The sequence below is a fragment of the Mus pahari genome, chromosome 5 (assembly GCF_900095145.1).
Source record: "Mus pahari chromosome 5, PAHARI_EIJ_v1.1, whole genome shotgun sequence".
In the NCBI taxonomy this organism is placed as follows: Eukaryota; Metazoa; Chordata; class Mammalia; order Rodentia; family Muridae; genus Mus; species Mus pahari.
In genome coordinates, this window is record NC_034594.1 from 45,618,424 (window position 1) to 45,642,998 (window position 24,575).

A 24,575-nucleotide genomic window follows, 5' to 3' on the forward strand; every position below is an offset into this window, starting at 1 on the left:
ATCTTGCCAATCCATGAGCATGGGAGATCTTTCCATCTTCTGAGATCTTCTTTGATTTCTTTCTTCAGAGACTTGAAGTTCTTGTCATACAGATCTTTCACTTGCTTGGTTAGAGTCACACCAAGGTATTTTATATTATTTGTGACTATTGTGAAGGGTGTTGTTTCCCTAATTTCTTTCTCAGCCTGTTTATCTTTGTGTAGAGAAAGGCCACTGTTATTTATTTATTTATTTATTTTTTAGTTGTTTATCAGGTTTAGGAGTTCTCTGGTGGAATTTTGAGGGTTACTTATATATACTATCATATCATCTGCAAATAGTTATATTTATAGAAATAGTTATATTTTATAAGGAAGAAGTTTATACTATATTCAAGTACTATATTGAAAAGGTAGGGAGAGAGTGGGCAGCCTTATCTAGTCCCTGATTTTAGTGGGATTGCTTCAAGTTTCTCTCCATTTAGTTTGATGTTGGCTACTGGTTTGCTGTATATTGCTTTTATTATGTTTAGGTATGGGGCTTGAATTCCTGAACTTTCCAAGACTTTTATCATGAACGGGTGCATAGTTTCCCTCCTTGTATTAGAGTTTTCCCTTTATTATCCTTTGCATGGCTGGATTTGTAGAAAGATACTGTGTAAATTTGATTTTGTCATAGAATACCTTGGTTTCTCCATCTATTGTAACTAAGAGTTTGCTGGGTATAGTAGTCTGGGCTGGCATTTGTACTCTCTTAGGTTCTGTATGACATGTGCCCAGGATCTTCTGGCTTTCACAATCTCTGGTGAGAAGTCTGGTGTAATTCTGATAGGTCTGCCATTATATGTTACTTGACCTTTTTCCCTTACTGCTTTTAATATTCTTTTTTTGTTTTGTGCATTTGGTGTTTTGATTATTATGTGGCAGGAGGAATTTCTTTTCTGATCCAAACTATTTGGAGTTCTGTAGGCTTCTTGTATGTTCATAGGCATCTCTTTCTTTAGGTTGGGGAAGTTTTCTTCTGTAATTTTCTTGAAGATATTTACTGGCCTTTTAAGTTGGAAATCTTCCTTCTCGTCTATTATCCTTAGCTTTGGTCTTCTCATTGTGTCCTGGATTTCCTGGATATTCTGGGTTAGTATCTTTTTGCATTTTGCATTTTCTTTGATTGTTGTGTCCATGTTTTCTATGGTATCTTCTGCACCTGAGATTCTCTCTTCTATCTCTTGTATTCTGTGTGTTATGCTTGCATCTATGGCTCCTGACTTCCTTCCTAGCTTTCTTATTTCCAGTTGTTCCCTTTGTGATTTCTTTATTGTTTCTACTTCCACTTTTAGATCCTGATAGTTTTGTTCAATTCTTCACCTGTTTGGAAGTGTTCTCCTATATTTCTTTAAGGGAGTTATTTATGGCCTTCTTATAGTTCTCCATCATCATCATGAGAAGTGAAGTTAGATCCATATATTGCTTTTCTGGTGTGATGGTGTATCCAGGACTTGCTATGGTGGGAGAATTGGGTTCTGATGATGCCAGTTAACCTTGTTTTCTATTGCTTCGGTTCTTAAGCTTGCCTCCCACCATTTGATTATCTCAAATGCTCCCTGCCCTCCATATCTGATTGGAGCCTGTCTTTCCTGTAGTCCCAGTTGATTCAGAACTTCTCAGAGTCCAGCTTTCTCTGGGATCCTGGGATCCTGTGATGCTGAGATCCTGGGTGTGTCAGAGTTCTTGGCAGTCCAGCTTCCTCTGAGACACTGAGATCCTGGTGTGACCAAGCTCCTGGGATCTTGGGATCCTGGGATCATAAGATCCTGGGCGTGTGTTAGAGTGCCTGGAAGTGGTACCTCCTCTGGGGACCATGGGGCTGTCCGCTGAGTTCTAAACCAAGGTAGACCAGAAGGAACCTCAGCCACTGATCGGGCGGGGTTCCTGTGTCTGTGCTCTAGCTGTCTTCAGACAGCTAGAACCCTACTTCTTTTGGAACAGATGTTGTATTCCACTCACCAGTGATCCTAAGATCCTGGGTGTGCTAGGGCACCTGTGGGGTGGAGAGTCCTCTGGAGACTGTGGGACTGCCCACTGAGTTCGGGCCCAAGGTCATAAATGCATTCTCTCTCAGATTTTCTCACTGCATTATTGCAAGGATTGTAGTATTGCATTATTACTTAAAGGAAGCATCAGGACTTGTCCCAGTTGTCACCATCATTATTCTTGTGCTATGTTGCTGATAGCAAGTAAAAAGCAGGGGTCAGCGAGATAACCCGAAGGTAAAAGTATTTGTTCTGTAAGCTTAACAGCCTAAGTTGTGTTCCTTTTCCTATTCCAGCTTCTATCAGTTGTCCTCTGACCCCCACATGCATACTATGGCATGCACACACATGTATATACACACATTGTGCATATACACTCGCACACAAAATAATACTACTTTTCTAGAAATAGGATAACTGGATCATGAGCACGGTGATACCAGGACTTTAGATGTAATCTCTTCAGCCAACTGCCAAGTACTGAACCAGCAGTGGTATATAATACCCGTAATATATAGTGTCTGTAGTATATAGATAGTGTCCGTACATAGAGGGGTAAGTCAAAGAGCAAGCTGGTGTGGGGTGCACAATATAAAACTTAACCATGTGTTTATGTCTAGAATGTTTTGTTTAAGTTTTGTAAAAATTACTTACATAGCATAAATATGTGGGTGTTTTGCCTGCAGGTTTGTCTATGAACCGCTTGCATGCTTGGGGCCAGCAGAGGCTATATGTGGGTCTCCGATCCTCTGAGACTGGAGTTATAGACAGTTTCAAGCTGCCATATAGGTGCTGGGAATAGAACACCAGTATTCTAGAAGAGCAGCCAGAGCTTTTAACTCCGGAGCCATCTCTTTAGCCTTCTGTTTAACATTTTAAACCACACGTGACACCAGAAAATCTCCAAAATGAAGCTGTGCAGTAAGCTCTCTTTGTGTGTGCTGATTAGTACTGTGAAATGTCTTAATTCAAATATCTAACACATAACACCTGTATTATCTATCTAGCTGGTATCAACTAGAGATCACCAGACCCAGTTCTAGGACTGCTGCTCTTACATGGAAGTTTTTATCTACTAACATGTTTTCGTTAGTTTAGAAATATATGCTGCTTGTATAGTCTAGCTCTTTTCCAATGCTTTTGAATTTTATATTAGTTTCATTCTGAAGTGTTAAAATATATCTTAGCAAGGCCAAAAATGGACTTCCTCTAACCCCCCCCCCCCCAAAAAAAAAAATGCTCATTGCTCTCCATGCTGCCCTGTAGTGAATTGGTCACAGGATATTTTTTGTGGTCTTGACTCTTGGAAGCAACCATTTCCTCATGAAACACATTCGGTTTTTGTAAATGTTGCTTTTATTTCCTCAGGTGAGGTAATAAGAGCCCAGTCATACTGAGCCCAGAGTGTTTCCTTCTCTGTTTTAACTATCCCTAGGCCTAGCCTGGAAGCTTCTAGCCTTTGTATAATCTAATCTTCCAAGCTGACTGAAACAGTCTGGCTTTTCTTGGCTTCTGACTGAATTGCTCTGTCTGGCCTCATACTAATTTTGGCAATATGTTCTAATCTTCTGTCTCTGTCTCATTCTTTAGCTACTTCTGTATTCTCTTGTCTCTAGCTTTTTCTCTCTACTGACTCTGTAAAACTGTCCAGGTAAAACTGCCATGTATACACACCACCCGCCAAACTATCAAGTTTTCCTCTCTTGCTGCTCTTAAGTAGTCTTTTTTTGTCTATGTTCTCATATGTGTTGGGTGTATCCTATCTCTGACTTATTCTAGTAAATGTTTCTCTGATTGTCACTTTGTCTGCCCCTCAATTAGATGTCACTTTACAACATGGCTGCTTTCTTCAACTAAAACTTACCTTCATTGTTAAAGATTAAAGGTATGTACTTAATCCAGAGTGTGTCTGCAATCTGGCAGGATCATATCTTTAGATGTGATCCCTTGCCAGAGCAGCCATGTTGCTGGATTAGAATTGCTCTACAGGTTTTAAAAACGTTAAGACTATGCCTGTGTTTAAGTACATCAAACTTTAGGCTGCCACACACCCTCCCAGCTTGCTTTCTCTCTGTCATTCACTGAACTGCAGCTCTCCTCTTCTTGCTCAGGCCAAATCCTTGGCAGCAGCTACATTTTCCTTTCACCTTTTATATAGCTATGCATCCAGAACATGACTTTCTCCAGGGTTCCTGTCACAGTAGTCCCTGTGGTTAGACTGACACCTTTGTTTTCTCCATCTCATCAGGAAAAAAATCCCAGCAGCCTACAGAGCTCCGTTGTCCTCCCTATCTACTAGTTTCTTTGACATCATGCCCTCCTAGTATGGCCCAATCTCAGTTGTCCTGGCATTAGCTGTTCAACCTAACTCATATTTTATCTTCTTTTGCATACTATCTCACTAAGAATGATCCCAAAGGCAGTAGAGAAACAGCTCGATTTCTAGGACCTAGAGCATCCATTACTGTAGCAGTTCAATAAAGATCACCTGAAAAAGCATATGGAAAGAATCACATGGAGCTTTCTGGAAGAGAACAAGGCTGTGTAGGTAGTGTAACTTCTTTAAAACTTTGAAATTAGCATTTCCTGGACTTAAATCTCAGTTTTCTGATTTCATTTCTTTTTACATATAGCAGATGTGCTTTTTGTGGAAAAACTATGTCATAAGTGAATATAACCAGACTGTTTCTTTAGGATAAAGACTATAACAAAGTATAACTGATCACTTTTTTAATGCCAGAATAATTTATATACATAATGACAAAATAAGCAAACCTATAGGCTGACTTCATCCTATGAGCTGGGTATATTCCTCTCAGTAATGTATAGGAGACGTCTTTTCTTCCTAGATATGCACATGATGGTGTCTAGGCCAGAACAGTGGGTAAAACCAATGGCTGTGGCAGGTGCCAATCAATATACGTTTCATCTTGAGGCAACTGAGAACCCAGGGGCTTTGATTAAAGACATCCGGGAGAATGGGATGAAGGTAAGTTGATAGGAGTCTTATTTTATACTAGTGCCTGTCAGAGCTGGTAAGATGGGTGGGAGAAAATGAATGATAGGGAAAGGTCTGGACATGGGCAGTTGGTTTTTAAAGAAATAAAAATAGAAAATAGAAAGCTGGGTGGCTAGGGAGGACCTGGAAGGAGTTGAGGGCATGATCAAATATATTGTAAGAAGAATAATTGTTTAATAAGAACAAAAAATAAGGTAGCAAAAATAAATCTAAGTTAAACAAAAACAAAACAAAAAACCTGTTATACTCTGGATAATTTTCATACTGTTTTGTAAGATGAGGTTTTTGATTATGTGGTTTGTTTTTTTTTTTAAACTAGGCCACTATAATACAATAGGAAAATAATGTGACTTAGCATTTGTTTGTTACAGGTTGGCCTTGCCATCAAACCAGGAACTACAGTTGAATATTTGGCCCCATGGGCTAATCAAATAGATATGGCCTTGGTAATGACCGTAGAACCTGGGTTTGGAGGGCAGAAATTCATGGAAGATATGATGCCCAAGGTAAAAGAAATACTCTATTCTGGGGTGAGGTTTTTGTTATAGGTGTCTATTCGGTAGACATAACTGCAATCTATGTCATTGAGACATGTCCTGTTTTGTAAGTGAAGGGACAGAGATGTCTTCAGATACTGTAGTACAGCATGATAAGTTTTAAACTTATTTTTGTGACCTTTGGTCACTTGAGAGTTTTCATTGCAGTCTTCGTAAAGCTATCACAAATTGAATGTCATTTGCTGAACTGCTTTTACAAACATAATATGCTCAGTCTGTTGAAGTGATCCCCAGTAATGTCTGTATGCAGTATGGGTGGGCTTAGCTGTTTCATGGCTAGTGTTAGCTGTGGTGTTTTGTGTGCTTGCTTCCCCCTGCATGTCCACTGTAGAAGTCACTGTTTGTTCGTGTATGTCTAGGTTCACTGGTTGAGGACCCAGTTTCCAGCTTTGGATATAGAGGTCGATGGTGGAGTAGGTCCTGACACTGTTCAGAAGTGTGCGGAGGTGAGACGACTCCTCAGCAGGGACGGGGTAGTTCCCATAGCTGATACCTGCAGGACACTCTCAGCACCAAAGGATTGCTCAAATAGATTTTTTTCCTTGAGAAAGTACTTTTTGTTCAAATGTAGGATTAGAAAGTAAAGAACAAGTGAGTTCCGAACATAAATTGTTAAATAGTGACTCCTGGTCTCCAGAAGGAGTAAGTCGCCCTTAGCAAAACCTCTAAGTTCTTTTAAAAGATAACTTCTCAACTGGAGAAAAGTAGATAAATTTAACTGACCTAATCATGCTGTCTTTAGAATTTAAAAGTTATTAGCTACCTGTTTGCGTTTTATAAGAAGTCACTAGATGTAGTTCTGTTGAAAATCAAGGCTGAGTACCCCTTTACCATGCTTAGTCTGTGTTGCAGGGAGCTGCCCTAGCTTGGATCTGCTTCTGGGTGGCATTAGATGGCAGCCCTTCCTGAGAACAAGTCAGATGGCTCACTTTTATTCCGAATCGTCTATAGTGGCCATACTTTTCTGCCTGATACAAACGATGGAAAGCTTGGCAGTTACTAAGAAAGTAGAGAAATGAAGGACAGGAGAAATTTGAGTTTTAAGTTCAAGTCCAGCTTAGGCTGCACTTAGCAAGACCTTAACTTAAAAAATAAAATAAAATAAAAATAAAAGGCTTGGCAGTGCTGAGTCTATTCAAAGCAGCTGGATAGAGGATTACTGAGCAGGTCATCCTTTAGATACTATTAAGTTGGTTTTTTTTTTTTTTTTTTAAACAAAACAAAATTTTTCTGTTGTGCTGTTCCTGCTCAAATTAAGAGACATGTTAATCAATAGTCCTATAAATTCTAATTCCTGAAAAGAGTATTTGTTTTTGATGGGTCTAATTGGAGAATTTTTCCCTCAGCTTGTAGTTTTTCAGCTTCCAGCTGAGACTTCACAACATATTGGGTTTCCCTCAGATCAAATCTCAGACCCTAAATTTGGAGTTCTCTCATTTGAGGCTGTTCGGGTATATGTAACACCACGCTCCCTCCCATTTCTGTGTCTCCACATGTAAAAATATCACCCAGCACTCTAAGCCATAGTAGAACCTAAGCATGCATTGAGATATAATTTTATTCTTTTTGGCACAAAATGGCAAGGCACTGTTTGTGATGTTTTATAGATAGCTTCTACTTTCATACTGTCTCCTTTCAGACTGTCTAGAAATGAACAGATACAATATTTCCTTAGTGTCTGTGGCCATTGATATGCATAGGAAAGACCTGAATTGAGTTTAAAGCTTTACCTAAGCAGTTGCAGAGGTACTGTGTGCAGCTTAGGGTTAGTTAACCCAACAGTCCCATGGCTTGGTAGACTTATTTACAAATGATAGTGTGGCCTCATTTATAAGCATTTCCCTTCTTAACTCAGTGAATTAAGAGTGCTACAGTCAGCTTCTGGAAAAATGGTGACGGAAGCAAGGGTGGAAATGCTAGTCCTGGACTTAGGTTTCGATTTTTTTCCCTGCTAACGCATAGCTGTGTACTTCTTACAGGCAGGAGCTAACATGATTGTGTCTGGCAGTGCCATTATGAGGAGTGATGACCCAAGAGCTGTTATCAACTTACTAAGAAATGTTTGCTCAGAAGCGGCTCAGAAACGTTCTCTTGATCGATGAAGCCACAAGGAACCCAGTTTCTGCTCATGAAACCTTTTTTATTGGAAAAAGGAATATTGACTACCAAATCACATTGCAATCGAAGCAATGCTGCATTCCAGTGATTAAAATCAATTGTGCAGGATGTTCAAGAGGTTAGAAATAACTACCTTTATAGAGATGTCATTTAGAAATTAGTGTGATGAAAATATTCATGTTTATACTGGGAGAATGAATTTTGTAAAGAGTGAAAATATGATTTCTTAAGATTACAGACAGAAATGTGTCCTAATGGCTAAGAGGACAATTAGCTACTATGAAAAACATTTTTCTGTATTTTTACAAAGAATGTTCTTTTGATTCCCTGGTTTATCCCTAAAGCAAATGACATCCATATTTTCTCTAGTTCATGTCATTTGTGATTTGTTTATATGCCTGAGAATATGAGTGGAATGAGACTAAAATTAGAAGCTTTGGTGGGGTGGCATGTCATGGTCTGGCATTTGAATTATTTTTACTTTTTATCTTACACTTGTTTTATTAAAAACTATAAACAATAATGTATGAAGCCTAGGGTTTCTGAAATGCAAGCACAGATTTATCAAGGTATTTTCTTTGTCACAGAAGTTACTCTGTAATTCCTTCCTGCCCCTGGGTCTCACTCAGCCATCATTCTTAGGGGCATGAAATAGCCAGGAGCAGAAAGGAACCATACAGTTTCTCTTGGAAGTGCCACTGGGTTGGATACCAATAGAACAGAGTACCCTATTCTAGCTCTTTAACTTTAATAAAAATCACCCAACTGTTTTCACTATAAACTCTTATATATATTGAATGGAACCATAATATGATTTTGGAAGGCTTATAGTTGTACTCCTAGACTGTAGAAGATGTTCAACACAAAATGGCAGGCATCATGTCTGTTTTATGAGTTATTAAGCACTTTTGTATAATCATATTAACTGCTAAATTGTCCTATAATTGTTAGAACAGGTATTTTTTTTCCTATTTTAAGACTAAAAACCGTAAAGCTCTCCAGTAGCCTGGTACATAGAAAGGGTCCAGTCAGAAGCAGTTTTCTGGTGTGTACTACTGCTCTGACTACAAACAGAGCTCCTGAAGTGGATTAGAAAAAAAAGTTTTTACTTTTCTTATTTTCAGTGTAACTGTATCCTCTGGCAGAATCAGAGTAAGTCAAGAATATTCTGGAAGTATAGATTTTGACTCCAAGGATGGATATATATATATATAATTTCTAAGAAGGAAGAAGTAGGCTAAGAGATGATAGAATACAGTACAAACTTAATCCATAAATAAGTAGTAATAAAATAAGAACACTGACAGTAGGCTTGGGATAGAGGGCTTGCTTGGGCTTTTTCCTGCCCTGTAAGATAAAAGTTTATTAATACTTGTTTCTAAAATAGCTTACGAAAGGTTTGTGCATTTAATCAAATCAGACAATACAAGGCATATAGAAATAACTTTAATTAAAAAAACTATGTAGAAGGTTATAATATCAGCCATGACAAAGATTTGAAATTATTTGTTGGGACACCTTGTATTTTTCTGGCTTTTGTTATCTTTTTCTTTAAAAATAAATGTATAGTAAAACTATAAGCAAAAGTTTGTAAGTATTGAATTTAAATGGTTCCCCACACCCCTTCTGCAGGGATCAGTTTAATTTCTAATCCTCAACAAAATCTTAAGTATCTAATCCCATAGAGTCCAAGCTCGGTGGCCAGGATTTTCAGTAGTATAGGAACTACAAATCGAGTAACCTTTCTTTGCATAACAAAAAGTGGTTGATACAAATTGTCCTTAACTTTCATCTAGGAAAAAAAAAAATGGTATGGCTTCAAAAGGAATTTTCCTTAATGTACACTCCTCAGTATTCTATATTAAAGGTTTGGTCTTGGAAAACTTGAATTCTTGATCTAGGATGCCTGTAAGCATAGGTATTTCTGTAAGCTATGGTAAGGAAAAACCAAATTAGAAGCTGTACATTAGCTAGAATTACAACCATATTATAATTTGTATGCTGTTTTACATTTTAAATTGCTGTCTTGAAGAGGTACATAAAGCAAGTAAAACTCGGTGAATTTCCAACGACAATAGTTTTTAAATGTATCAATATATTAAACTCTTAAGTTGCTTCTCTTAATTCTGTTAGGAGTAAGCAGAAGGCCTGTGGCTAGTCCAGGAGAGAACAATGATTTCAAATAAATGAATATTGCGTTATCTGATAAAAGAATTTCCATAAATAACTTATATTGGTTAAACAATGTTTAGAATAAAAGAAAAAACAACTCCCTCTCCACAGTCAAAGCTTCCAGGTGTCTGTTGTCAGTCAGCACCTGTGCTGGGTATTCATGGCAACTTATATTGCATAGAGTAATTCATACATGCAGTTTTAAGACTACATATGTGTGCACTGTATGTGTATAGATTCTTATACACACTAGCATATTCTCATATTATTGAGGCAATTTTAGTGAACTGCCATGAGAATAGAAACAAAGAATAGTTGTCATTTGATGCAAATCAAGGGTACTATCAGGGAGGGGCTCTTACCTCAACAAATGCCCCAAGGTATGATTTGTCATCAAATTGCAGCAGTTAATATCTTAGTGCTTGTGATTTGTATTATTGTCAAACACAAGTTACTAGCATTTGTGTAGGTGAGAAGCTAGCTACTTCTGTGATTCAGGAAGAAAAAAAAGACTTCTGGCATGTTCCCTGAACAGTCAAAGATGGATACATGTGGGACCTCCTCCTGTTCTGGAACCCTGACCAGAGGAGGTGGAGATCCAGAAGAGAGGATTGTAGGTTTTTTCCTCTTTTCCTTTCAGTTACATATTTTTCTTAATAAGTTCCCTGTCACCTATTTCTTTTAACATTAGTAACTCCTATATCAAAGATTTTATATTCTTCCATTCCTTCTAACTGCATTTTTGGAGAGTGGCCATTCTCGGGTGTAGTGCTACAGAAGATTTCATCATGGAAGGCTGTGCTTGCCCCCTCAGTCTGATCCTTTCTTTCATCTTGGCACAATAAGGCTGCTGTATCCTCATCCTTCAATGGAAACGCTCGCCGCTCCCACCGCAAAGACTGAAAGGGAAAACATTTTCAGTTAAGTTTCACCTAATTTGATTATTAAGGAATCTATCATGTCAGTTTTAATAGTTATTCTTCTAGTATTCTTGCAAGTTCAAGTTTTTGTTTTCCTCTCATGTCCAAATGGATATCCTGAGAATTTCCTGACTTTAGGAATTGTTTCTTCATTTTTGCCTCTGCTAGGAAGAGAAAATACTGCCACAGAATACTTGTCTCTGTTCAATGTAAGGATATCTGAGCAAAGCCCCTGTAAGGTGGGCTGTACTTCATTTCTACCTCATTGTTATTACTTTTTCTTCCTGTTTTTCTACAACTTGGATATTCATTTCTAAAGTTCCACTCCATTTTTGATCTAGTTATTTTTCAATATTTGCAAGTGGGGAAAGATGCAGGAACTTTGTTTGTATAGTGCTAGAATACTTTCTAAAGTATGACTGGATTTGTGTGGAGACAAACTTGTTAGAAGCAGAAAAACAGTAATGGTGTTTACTGTGCACCGAGTGTGAGTCTCCAGTGGAAAGATTTGTTCTTTAAAGCAAGTTGATAGAATCTCCATTCCCTAACAGTTAAGTACATAAATAGATGAAAGTTGTTACTGATATGCTATGTCTCCAAAAAATAAATAAAAAGAAATTAATATAATGGGACTAGGGCATTCCACTATAGACCTTCCTGGACATACTAGATTGAACATCTCACTGACCTTGGTCTGTAATGAAGCCCTTTACATCTAACAATTTCTACACATAAGTGAAATAAAGTGAAAAGGCAATTAAAAGAAAACAGTCATATAACTCAGGCTTACCTTGACTTCTTGACCATCATTTAAAGAAAGGGAGTCCTGAGCACACAGACTGTGGCTTTCTGCTGGGAGTTCAAAAGGACTTTCTGCAGTACCCTGCTGAGCACTGCCAACTTCACTTGAGTGTTCCTTCAGAACCAAGTCCTGCCCTTCCACATTTTTACTGTAAGCTCTAGCAGGGAAATAAGTAAATACAGGGTATCACTAGGTCGGTACTGCTTTTTTCTCAGCATTTCTACCCATGCTCATCTGATGGTCTTCCCAGTGTTGTCATTAGGAAAGGTTTTATTCAAGGTTTAAACCCAGTGCTTTATCACATTTGTTACTTGGTTTTTAAAAGACAGAAAGGGCCATGCACTTGACCTTTACAGTTCTGAGTTCTCAAGTTAGTCTGTAATTATTTTTATATCATACATGGAATCCTCGAGTCACATTTATCCTCTGTATTTCTGGAAAGTTGTGAAGTTGTGTTTCTAGGATGTGTAAAAGAATAGCAATATAGAGTCTCTCTTATATTAGGAGAACTCTTTCAACAAATATTTACAGTCCATCTGAGCATCTCAGAGAAAGGACTTTAATGTTATTTAGCTAATTGAAAAATGTCTCCTAAGTTAAGAGACTACTACATTTTCTATGAAATTGCTTAGTTGTGGATATATTAAAAATGTGTTAATATTTTTTGAATATTTTTATATTTTTAATATATTAAAAATAATGAAATTTAACTGCAAAAACACTAGAGGTATCCTCAAATAGGTAATTACTGTCATTCTCTCCGAAAGTCTACCTATGGGCTTGTTTCTGTTTTTTTTTAATGCAGAATTTGTCTCTACAGCAAATGCTCTAACTCATTATCATCCTGCCTCAGACTCCTGAGTGTGGAACTCTGGGTATACGCTTATATCCAATATTTATATATTTAAAAGTCACATGGACTATTTGCCTTTTATACTAAAATAAAATTTCTTGAAGACTTTGCATAGTATTATTTTTGAGATGTTTGCTAAAATGAATTACATAAGCTTCCGCCCTAGTGCAGCTCACCATTTAAAGGACATGGAGATGACTGGCTGAGGCTTTGGAAAAGAGGTCCCCATTGTACAATCTATCCTGGCCTTAAACTGGAAAGCCCCTGCCTCGGTCTCCTAATTACTGGCATGTACCATCATTCCTGAATAAAATGACGTTACTTTATATAATGTTCCTGTCCTTGCTAGGTAAGTAATATAAATAATGATATTGTAGCTAGCAGCATGAAACTCATATATAATTTCCTAGATATTTTTTGAGTGTAAGTTTGCATATGCAGTTACCACTTCACACAACAGCTGATCCTGTATCTTCTGTTTTCCTTCTCAGTGATCTTTCTCAAGCTTTAAGGCTAGCTTATGTTCATTACCTATATATTGTGGCTTTGATGTTTTAAACTTCAAATACTTGCCTGTTATTTCTTCTGTGCCATTTGCTTTGTTCCCACAGTGACCACCTAGCTTGCTCTCTCTCTTCGTATTTTCTGTGTCTTAGGGAGAAGACGTCATCAGAAAGATCTTCTATCTGGTAAGATATGGAAACAGAACAGGTTCAGATAGTCTCTGAGCAGGAACAGGAAGCTGTTTAAGCAGCCTGTTCCTGGCCTGTGTTTTAATATGTACCTAGATTACAGATGGACTCACAGTGCTCCCCATTTGTCACAGTTCATGGAATAGTTTTGTTTTGTTTGGGCATTTGTTTGGGGACAGGATCTTGCTGTGTAGCTCAAGCTAGTTTTGAATAAGTACTCTTTGTACCTTAACCTCTGGAGTGCACAGACTGCAGGTATATGCTATCTTGCCCAATCTATAAAAAGAGAGTGTTACACTTTATTCCATTGAGCAATTATGGATATCTTTTATGAAGTACACTGTTCTGAGAACATGTGAATGTCAAAAAAAGTAAAACTTAGCTGATTGAGGTAAATCAGTATTCAGTTACTGACTTAACTGGGGTTTGAACTCTGTAACTCTGGGGAAGTTCTTTCTCCTGGCAGTGATCATTCTGACTTAGCAAAAGTACAATGAAAAGGGAAGTGCATTAACAGTAAGATACAATACTATAGCTGAAAAACAAAACCACTGGGCAGAGAAGCACTGTGAATTCATAGAAACTCTATGTGCTTTCTATAAAATTCCAATTTTTACCTAAAGATAGAATCAGCTGTTACATAGTATTTCCATTCTAACTGGTTTTTTTCATTAGTTCTTTGAGAGTTTAGAGTTTCATACAATGTGTTTTGATTCCTGCCATTGTTCTTAATGTAATATAATCTATATGAGTTCAGAATCTTTTACCAATAATTCAGTATCCAAGAATCTGAAAAAGCAGCTGCTCATACAATTCACAACCTGATCTGAAATGCTGTGATAATATTTATTCTTAGTGTTTTTGGCCCATTAGCTATATATATTTTACTATAGAAGTATCAATATTTAATTATTTGCTAGGATTACCTTGACTCTTGGTATTAGCACTATATGTGGACCACATTGCCCTTTTGTTTGGGTTGGTTTGGATGATACACTATGCTATATGTTACTTTTGTAGTCAAATTTACAAAGAAACTTTTTTTTAAAAAGAACAAAATTACTATCCTTTAAAAAAACTTCTCAAAAAAAAACATGCTGTTTTATATTTCCTTTTATATATTTAAATATTAAATGATTAAAGCTTTATAATATAGGAGGTGCAATTATCCCATTAATCATAAAGCAGCTTACCTCTTTTTTGTCTAAGTTATGTTCATCAAGGGGCTGAAGAACAACCTTCCTCCAGCTGTTGAAAATACAAAAGAATTTCAAATACCTTTCATCCAAATATAGCAATTTTATTTTCTATAAACAGCTAAATACATTAGGATTTTATTTCCTCGAGACTTCCATGATTCAAATGGTTGCATTTTAATAGTTTGTCATTTTAAAGAGAAAAACAATACTTTTATAAAGAGAAAATAGAAGATTAATCTTTAAACCTTACAGTAAATAGTTTCTACTATATAGTTGTTCTTACTATATAGTTCTAATTATGTGCTGGTTTTGAATTAACTCAGTGGTAATCTAATAAACTTGGCTTGAGCAAAAATGAGAAGTCTAACCTGATTCATAGTATCTGCCAGTTTTCTTTGTTATGGAAATGTGTGTCATGCCCCCTTTGGAATTAGTTACTAGCTGCTTAACAACTGGCTCACAGAATTCTCCAGTGTAGGTTGAAAATGTTGCTATGGAACACTATAACTACAACAACATTCCTTATTGTAGAAAATGCCAATCCTGTATCTATGTAACTATGGTACCTAATAAGAGTACCAGGTTTATTCCTCAGATTAACTGTAAAGTAGTAAGTGAACTTATGGAAATAAAATGGAGATGGATGGCAGACAGAATATGGCTGGTACCTGGCTCTGTGTTTATCTCCAGCATTTTCTATTTCCTAGGACCATATTTATATCTTATATTTATAAGAGACAGCTTTCATTGTTGCTATAAAACATTGCTGCCTTCACTGCAAATGGATGCAGCTCTATGCATGCGTTCAAGGAACACTGTAGTCTGGTTCTTCTGTTGCTCAGCCTTCTTGTATAAACTATTCCAAACCTCTATGTCTTGCTAGGCCTCCACACTTGTGTCTGTGTAACCATTTTCCTAGACATTCCCTTTCATTTTTCTATTTGATTTTTTTATTGCTTAATTAGAAATAAACCAGAAACTTATTTTTGTTAACAAGCATTACTGTCTTAACAGTGTGAATACACATACAGATATAGTTGCTTTCTTTTAATTCTTTCTAGCCAAGTATATATCAAAAAAGGTAAGGACTGTTTGTTGTAGTAGCTTTTACATGGCTAAAGTACCATGCTAGTAAAATACACACAATAGATGAAATCAATTTTATCTATACTCAATAGATAAAATCTGTTTTGAATGCTAATATCAATTAGTTTATAATATAAAGCTTCCTTTTACCATTTTCCTTTTGTGCAAATAGGGAAGGGGGATCATTCTGTTCTTAGTTATAACTTGCCTCTGAATTTAAGTTTACTAAAGAAAGAAGAAAGGAAACATGTAAGTATACATACCGTGGAGTAAGTATTTCTTTATACTGGAGTTTTTCTAATTTGGCTGGTGCTACTAATGACATGGGAATCACAATGTTATCTATATCATAAGAGCTCTCACTTCTTAACCTCCGTCGTGCGGTAGTCTGCAACACAGAATTATTGTACTGATTTACAGTAATGTTTTAGTTATTTGTGGTGATATTCCTTCATTAGTTATATAAAAATAGTATGTGGTATATGTGTGACATAATTTTGTAAATTCATTGTTATGAAATTTAATTATAAAATACTAAGAAAGACAATTAAGAGGGCTTATCTTTTGTAATCAAAGACATCTCTTTTAAAACATATGTAATACTTATTTTGTATAAAAACACAATTATTTGAAAGGCCATGAAATTTGGGGAGCTCCTGAGTGAAGTTGGCTGCTACAGAACTTCACGTATATGCTCCTGGTTCAGACTCCCCATCTAAACTTTCATACCTGTGATCTCTCTATTGTCCAGGCAAAAAATAAAAGTAGAATAGTTTAAGAACAACAAATCCATATGCTTATTAGAAAAACTTTGTTTAGCTTTGGATGTTAGACATGGTCATAAGTTTATAACAAAAATAGAATTTATAAATAAAGATTAATAAGTTGCTAGCTTCCAAGTAAAAATGTCTTAATTAACTATTACTATTTCCTAAGGAGACAGTTCTAAAATGTACTAGTAAGTAAGTCTGGCATGAATTAGTGAAATAATCCAACAGGTTTCTTACCAGCTTGTTTTCTTTAAAATTTTGTAAAACTATTTTAAAATTTATAAGATTTAAAAGCAGCCTACCTGTGAGGATGGATTCTGGGTTCTTGATATGACATTGGCATTAGAGACAGCAGTAAAATTGCAGTGAGATCCTGGTTCTGAACGTTGAAAAGCAAATTCTTCAAATCTAGTTCTTTCTCCTGCTGTGGAAAGAACCCTTCAGAATGTCACATATTAAAAATAACCATGTGTATTAGAATTATTTTCCCAAATCAGTGACAGGGAATTGAGCTTTATTTGTTTTTGCTTACTTCATGTTAAAGACATAATCAGAAAACAGAAGAAAACGATAAACAAGCATCTCAGCGATATTCTTCTACCAAGTATTTCTAATTTCTGGGGCCTCGGGGCTTTTTGCCTAGTATGCTTTGTATTATTGTTCCTTGAGTAGTCTTTCTCTGTTGTCTTCTTCACCTTATTGTTGTTGTGTAGGCACTGTATCGAGGCTGTAGTGTCAAGACTGATCTTAAGTTTCCTGCTGTCTTCTTTCCTTATTTTTGCCTGTCTTACTTGGTGTGAGATTTGCTCATTTGACCATCTGAATTTTTATTTTTATTGAATTTCATTTAAATAATTATAGTAATTTCAAAAGGTTCTGGGGTTTTAGCATCCAACAACTTTCATTAATGAGATTCATTTTCTCACAATATTCATTTGATACCTGCTCTTATTCATATGTATGTTTTTGTCAAGTTCTGCTTATTTTCCTACTTGGTATTCTTTATGGTATTTTCTTCAAATCAAAATCTACATATAGAAATTAGCAATTGCCTTCCAGTTTTCTTTTATCCTAGAAGAATTCATTTATCAAGGCGATGTCTTATTAGGGCAGTGAGCAGGAACCAAATGTACACATGTACACAAATATACTTTCTCTTCAAAATATATTTTGCTGTTTTTAACAAGTATAATAACTGTCATCTCCAAAGTCTCTACAACAACTTAATGTTATTAGAATAGCTCTATTTTCAAGGGTTAGATCTTGTTCATCTTGTAAATGTAAATGGAGAGACTCCTAAGGAGGATTGGAAAGGGTCATTGACGTTCCTTGGTTGAATCCTGACCACTTTCTCAAAATCTGACATTTAATAATGTTCATAAATTCCCATCAGAGAACCTTACACTGTCCTATCCTGAGTCTTATATATCCTTGGAGACTCAATTCAGTACAGATGAAAGCTCACAGAAGGCAAGTAATCAGAAAACAGGAAAGAAAGAATTGCTATAAAGTGGACAGATACCCAGCTTACAAATCCCAAATTAAGCACATGGATATAATCATGGGGACACAGGTGTATTAGGTTCATAGTGACTGTTCTGAATTATAAATTTCACAAGACAAGGGTTCTTTGAAGAATATTACTTCTTTATTTTTAGTATTTAAATTAATGGTCATGCCTTCATTTTAACCTACCTAATGCTGTTTCACTTAAATGTCTTTTTTTTCTTCCCTGTAATAGTTGTGCAGATGATTGTGACCTTATTTGAGGCTTACACATAGGTGAATATCCATTTCTCCACTGATTCAGAGAAGTACCTTGTACTAAAACAAATGGGGAAAGAAAAGGCTGTGTGAAGTTTTTGCCCTTTAACAGAGACAGTGAACATGCTAATATGTTTCTATATAAAAATTTTGAAATTCTTTATCAAAATTACATGCAATGAAATAGAAACTCGATTACCAAGAGGGATGGTTCTTATACTAAAAATAAATGAAATAGTAGCATTCCCCAAAAATACTCTCATAAAATGTCCAATTTCCATTTTTATTTTTACTTATTTGTAAGTGGATAAAAAGAATATTCTATGTTTTCAATGTCTTCAAAATCAGTGAGCATTGGTTTAGATCTGTCTGTGAATCTTGACTAAATGCCAGTTTAAATACTGAAGTTGTTATCCTTAAATCTGTGAATACTTCAGCACCCAGTGAGCTTCAACATGGTCATGAGACATGGACTGTGAAAGCAAGAACCTTATTTCATACCACTGTTATTTAACTTTAAAAACCTGAATTTTAAATAATTTAAGTTGATATCTCTGCCTCAGTTTCTTCAATCTCTTTATAGTAGCAGCTCTCTTGAGAATATGAGGTTTCAATTAATTACTGAAATAGGTGTCTCTCATGGAAAACGTGCCATAAATGTTAGCTTTATTATCATGAGTATTTTGCATCTGAACCTTATAACTCAAGTATTAGTCTAGTGAGTATATTGGCTCCTTTTGGGGAACAGGGGCTAAAGGTTTGGAAATGTAGAATGGAATAGAAAAAATATGAAGACTTGGATGTCAATTACACTAAGGGCAAAATAGAAGTCACCGGCTAACAACAGTTATCGGGAACCCAATGATAAGATAGGAGCTCATCCTACAAGTAACTATCCAGGCTCCTTAAAGACAGTCTTATGCATATAGTACACACATTTGTCAGCAAAAAGAGAATATGAATCAAAGTTTACAAAGAATCTCTGCACACATCCTATGGAATTTAGCAGAAGAAAGCCAAAGCAAGGGAAGAGGATTGCCACGAAAATGTGATCAGTATCAATTGTTGACCTACAAGAAAATAAAAATGGCAACAGAAGGCTACTGTGGAGCAGCTAGTTGACCGTGAATGCCAGGACAGATATCACTCAGCTAGGCTACTTTCATAGGTTCTCTATCACTCAGATAACAAGGTCTAGCTTTCCACAGAGAAATGAATAGTTAAGGTCCCCATCATGCCCCACTTGAAATATTCTGTTTTCCTAACTACAATCTGAAAATAACACTGAGTCCAAATCTCTGCTTTTTTTTTTTTTTTTCTTTTTTTTCACTAACTGTAAATAGAACAGTCTTGGCCATAAATACCAGCTTCAAATGTGAGTCTACAAACTCCTAAAATCTTTAGTACTGACACCATAAATAACAATCTAGAAGTGAATGAACCACCTTAAGAATTTTAGAGTGTTCCCTAACTATAGGTTACTAGATCTCCAAACCAATGAAGAGAAGGGAGCATGACCTGGAAGCCTCTCCAGAGAACTCAGGAAATGTAAAATATAATCGTTCCGATTGGAACTTAATGAACTGAGCCATGTAACGAAATAACCACAGCTAGAAAATAAAAATTTGGGCTGGAAAAGTCCAGTTGAAAGAATAAAATGAAGAAAAGAAATGAAATATGAGAGCACAGTAAATGAATAAGAGCATTTGAAGGAAGAACCTTGAATTTTTTCCCTGAATTGCTTACATTAACTCTTCAGATTTCAAAGAATTCATTTGAATGTCATACAGATGTTTTTCAAAAAATTTGTTCTAACTCATGATAGTACGGACAGATAGATATACCCTAAAAGTTAAAAGAAAGAAATTTAAAAGATTATTGTAAAAGACTGAGGATGAATGAAACTGGATATATGAAAATAATGACCAGAAAAAAAAAATAGCAAAATTCTAAAGACATTAAAATTCCCTTCTGTCCAACAAAAGGAAAGATGTTAAATAGAAGGATATGACACGAGCAATCTTCATGTACCTAGACAGCATCACTAACAGAAAGGAAGTTTACATCAGTGGTGCATCTTTACTGGGAGGTAGATATTATAAGCGAGTCCCATCTAACTCACCCTTTAATTATCTTCCCTGCCTTATAGGTCATAGTGAGGGAAAGAGGAGAGAGGAGAGAATAGCTTGTATAATGGTTGGAAACAGCTTGGAGAAAACCACCAGGATCCAGTCTGTCTTGCTGGAACCTACGGGTCTTCCAGTACTTCCCTAAAGTGTACCTTAAAAGGATAGAGGTCACAATCTATAATCTAAATATCATTGGCTATGATGATTGAAGGGAAATAAAAACTGGACTTTCAGTATAAGTAAGTTATTCTGTTGGAGTTAGTGTGGACATAAAGAGATTTTAAAACAAGATCCATGAAGGAGCCTGAGCTCTGTGGTTCTGGATTGCTTGAGATTATGCCCCTCTTATAGGTTACGTTTTTTCTTAGAGGTCATGCTTCTCTTACTCCTTGCAGCTATTCACTCTAAAAACAAAGTTAAGTCAACTCATTCACAAAAGTCCTGAAACAATACAAAGAATTTCCATATGCCCTTTACTCAAGTACTCAGAGCCTCTTCTGCAAGACAGTAAGGTCTTTACATACGCACTCAGTTGTCAAGAATCAGGGAATGTTACTGGCTAATATATAGACTGAATGACCAGTAAATCTAGGTAATCTTGATGGGCTTTAATCACAATTCCTTAGGTCTTCTCCCTAACTTATACCCTCTCTATTGGCTGTGCTGCCATTTCCTCTTGACTAGACTACTCATGTAGTTACTCAACTTTTTAGTTTGGCTTTGCCTACTTCCTCGTCTATAGTCAACCTGACTTTGTAAGTGTAAAACAGTATAATACGACAAGGTAAAGTGCCAAAGACCTGTCTGCTTATCTCACACATTTACTCTGAGGAATACCAGACTATTTGTACAGACTTGGAAGCACCACATTGTCTTATGTCACCACAGTATGAGTTTATTTCAATTACTTGAAGTCTTTTGTAAAAGTCAGCATGTATGTAACAACTTAATGATTGTGCCAGTATCTGAATCAGCTGAGATATGGTTGAAATATAGGGTCGTGGGTCCCGTACCAAACTTGTTGAATCTGAGTCTGCATTCTAACAATATTCCTCAAGTAATGTACTTGCATGTTGAGTTTTAAGAATGCTGATCTGGACTCTTCATCTCTTTGTAAATTCCAAAATGGCCCTCAGCATTTTTATCTAGAATTCTCTATTTTTCATCCCCTTTAACCTCTCTTTTTGCCTTAAGAGCTATTATAGATTGTTATCATGGGTCATTACATCTTACCCTTTAAGAGTTATTCTTGTTGACTTTTTCCTTTGCAGAGTGTGTGTGTGTGTGTGTGTGTGTGTGTGTGTGTGTGTGTGTGTGTGTGTGTGTGTGGTTTCTGGTGCTTTATGATTTTTCAGCATTTAATAGTATCTTAGCAAAAAGATCTTCCCAGTGTGCAACTCTACTTTTATTTTAGCCATAGGAAGAATTGTAATGCTCATTTGAGTTGAGAATGATAGGAAAGAAGAATAGGGAAAAGAAACTGACAAAACACAAAAGAATATTGCATTGATTTGCCTAGCAGCATAGCAACATGAAACTCAAGTATATTCTAACTCATACATTTAAATTTTTCCATTACATGTGATATGTGATATATCACTACATTATTGCTAGGTCCAGTATCAATTGCTGCCTAACATTTATGACCACCATTAAAAGAAACAAAATTGCCTTCTCTAATGTACATACTCATTTTTGCATATTCCCTTTCACTCAAAAATATGTACATTTTATAATCTACACATGTCAAACATGAAATCATAATTTAAATTAGAATATAAGTGTGTAAAATTGCTTCTCTCATACCTTATTCCTCACTATTATTCACTTGTTGTGTAACATTTCTCTGACAATTTATGTATTCTGTAACTGCTAGACATCAGCTGTTACCACTATCACAAGCAACTACTGTTACAGTCTTCAGAATACCATATTTCTGTATTTTTAAAAAGAATTTATTCTCAGAATTAATCTCAATGAGCAGAGCTCTGTCATATAGAAGTGCCTGAATATAACCTATATTTTATAGTGCTACTTACGTCACCTTAAGCATAGCTAATTGCTCCTTGATCTAGGCATTTTGAATTCTTTTTTATTATGAAAAACTTTAAAACACAAAACAAGACTCTTTAATAATGATCTTGCATAAGTCTTTAGCATAGGTAACTAATGACCAACTTTTATGCTGTAACTTTTTAAAATAAATCTAGGCTTTTTATTTGTGTCATATGCCAGCATGAATCTTTAAAAATAACTGATAAAATATAGGTATAGTTAAGTGACCACAATGTATAATTTAAAATAACAAAATATCAAATACACAACAAGAATCCACGTTCATATTTGGGTTTTCTACAATGTGTCTTTGTTAAGTTTTTTTTTTTTTATTGTGTACATATAGAACTACCTCATCAGAATTCCAACAGATTCTTTATATTGAATATGATTTATATAATAACATTTTTACATGGATATAATTGTAAAAACAATGCAGATTTCTAAAATTTCATTTCATTCCATTGCAGTATTTTTTGTTTCTATCCTTAGATTCAGTTTAAGATATTTTCTAAAATTGCATATTTTAGTGTATACTTAACCAGTTAACATGTTTCTGTCATATTTAAGTTGTTACTAATCTTACATGATCACAAAATGCAGAGATATTTCTGAATAAAGATTTATATTTAAGATTAAACTAGATTTTTTAAAAACAATTGAACCATAATTCAAAGTTTGCAGTTCAGTAAGTATTCTCTAAGTACAGAAGTAGTGATTTTAGTCTTAAGAGTCTTAAATTTTAGTGCCTCCTAAATGGCCTGTATCAATCCATGGTGCTATTTTATTTTATTGTTTTTATTGTAGTAATAGAAACTATTTAAAATATTCAGCTTATCAATAGCTTGACATTTACAAACTGTCTAACACAAGTCCTCAGTAAATGTTATATTTTTGTTTTCTTTATAATTATCACCAGTCATATCTAGTTTTTCTGATTCTATATAAGGAGTCATCTCAAATTTGTTTTAATGTGCTATATTAGAACAGATCCTAGTTAGTATTGAATTATACTAAGTATTAATAAAAGGCGGTTACTCAGTGCACAGCCTTTGGCTCACTCACTCTGCTCTTTAGCTGTACCTTGCTGTGATTTGTATTCAAGAATAATATCTGCCTTTTTGTTTAAAGTACCTAATATAGTTTAAAGTGCCTTTAGATACTGTTGGCATATAAGGTGACATCAAGCATTTGTTGTTCTTGTCATTGGCTTAAAGATTTATATGTATGATTGTTTTGTCTGCCTGTCTGGTACACATGGAGGTCAGAAAGGGCGTAAAGACCCTCTGGAACTGGAGTTACAGATGGTTGTAAGCTACCATGTGGGTGCTAGGGACTGAACTCAGGTCCTCTGCAAAAACACATGCTCTGACTGCTAAACTATCTCCAGCCCCTTGTTATTTCTATTTATTGACTAAGCCTCCTTTCTACACTTTAGGAATACACAGTCAGTCTTTTTGGCTGTGTCTGGGCCTTGGGCCTTTTGTTTATATAAGTTGAGATCCTTTCATTCAGTACCATCATACTTTAATGATTATAACTGTAGGCATTTTGATACATGACACCTCCTTTTGATGTTTTAAAAATTATATTTGCTACTTTCAACATTTTCTGAGATAAGCTTCAGAATAATTTTGTGTAAAGAGACTATTTCAGCCAGGCCTTGTGGCAGACACCAAGAACCACAGGATTTAAAAGGCTGAGGCAAGCTGACCAAGAGGTGAGGACAGCAGAGCTGTCTCACTCTGTCCCACTGTTGCCAGGAATAATTATTGTAGTCCAGGCTTCCCTAATTCTGGCAATCCTTCTGTCAGCCTCTTGAGTGCTGGGATTGTAAGAAAAAACTTATAACTTTAAAAATACTTTCTGCCAAATGTAGTGAGTGGTACATGCCTTTCGTCTCAGTACTAGGAAGGCAGAGGAAGGCAGATCTCTTGAGTTCTTTTGAGGACAAGCCAGTGCAAACAGAAACTCTGTCCCAAAAAAATCAAAAGAAAAATGACAAAACCCTTTTGTGGTTCTAATTAAAATTCTCTGTATATAGTAAGACACAGAAAGCAGACATTTACGTTAGGAAGTGTTTCTAACCAGAACAGTTTATTTCCCTCCATAGAGGAACATCTTTCATGTTGTCTCTGTAAAACTGCAAATTATTGTAAAACTGCAAATTATTAAAGTTTTTTAAATGTAATCCCTGGTTTATTCTAGAGGCATTGTCACTGAATTAAGAATTTGCTCCTTCCCATAGTCTGTGTAATTACTAATGACCGCAGTTAGAGAAGCTGATGGGGATTTTTTGCTGCTTTTCTCCCTTTGCTTTCCAGAGGTCTTAACTGAATTCAGGGACTTTGAACATTGAGCAACTTATAGCCTCCCTCCTCAGCCCTAAAATGGCTAAATTTTATTATAAAACCCACATAACATCCGTTTA

At 35.8% G+C, this 24,575-nt stretch overlaps 2 protein-coding genes across 12 annotated transcripts in view; one reads left to right on the forward strand and one right to left on the reverse strand.

Moving 5' to 3' along the window:
• The window catches only part of Rpe (ribulose-5-phosphate-3-epimerase), a 22,114-nt gene extending 13,098 nt beyond the window's left edge, over positions 1-9,016 (forward strand). Inside the window, exons 3-6 of one of the 2 annotated variants that reach the window (XM_021198324.2) lie at positions 4,858-4,997; positions 5,399-5,533; positions 5,944-6,030; positions 7,564-8,219. In XM_021198324.2, the coding sequence (XP_021053983.1) occupies positions 4,858-4,997; positions 5,399-5,533; positions 5,944-6,030; positions 7,564-7,686 (485 nt within the window). In that variant the 3' untranslated portion in view covers positions 7,687-8,219. Of the gene's footprint in view, positions 1-4,857; positions 4,998-5,398; positions 5,534-5,943; positions 6,031-7,563 lie in introns of both variants that reach the window. The other variant, XM_029538359.1, reaches the window with a different exon arrangement.
• Positions 9,017-9,020: 4 nt separating this feature from the next.
• Kansl1l (KAT8 regulatory NSL complex subunit 1 like) overlaps positions 9,021-24,575 on the reverse strand; it is a 99,164-nt gene continuing 83,609 nt past the window's right edge. For 5 of the 10 annotated variants that reach the window (XM_021198332.1, XM_021198331.2, XM_029538357.1 and 2 more), the window contains 7 exons: positions 17,892-18,020; positions 16,499-16,620; positions 15,690-15,814; positions 14,335-14,389; positions 13,023-13,135; positions 11,585-11,753; positions 9,021-10,773 (listed from right to left, as the gene is read on the reverse strand). In XM_021198332.1, coding sequence (XP_021053991.1) covers positions 10,543-10,773; positions 11,585-11,753; positions 13,023-13,135; positions 14,335-14,389; positions 15,690-15,814; positions 16,499-16,620; positions 17,892-18,020 — 944 coding nt within the window. In that variant the 3' untranslated portion in view covers positions 9,021-10,542. The remainder of the gene's footprint in view (positions 10,774-11,584; positions 11,754-13,022; positions 13,136-14,334; positions 14,390-15,689; positions 15,815-16,498; positions 16,621-17,891; positions 18,021-24,575) is intronic. The other 5 variants (XM_021198334.2, XM_029538358.1, XM_021198333.1 and 2 more) reach the window with 3 other exon arrangements.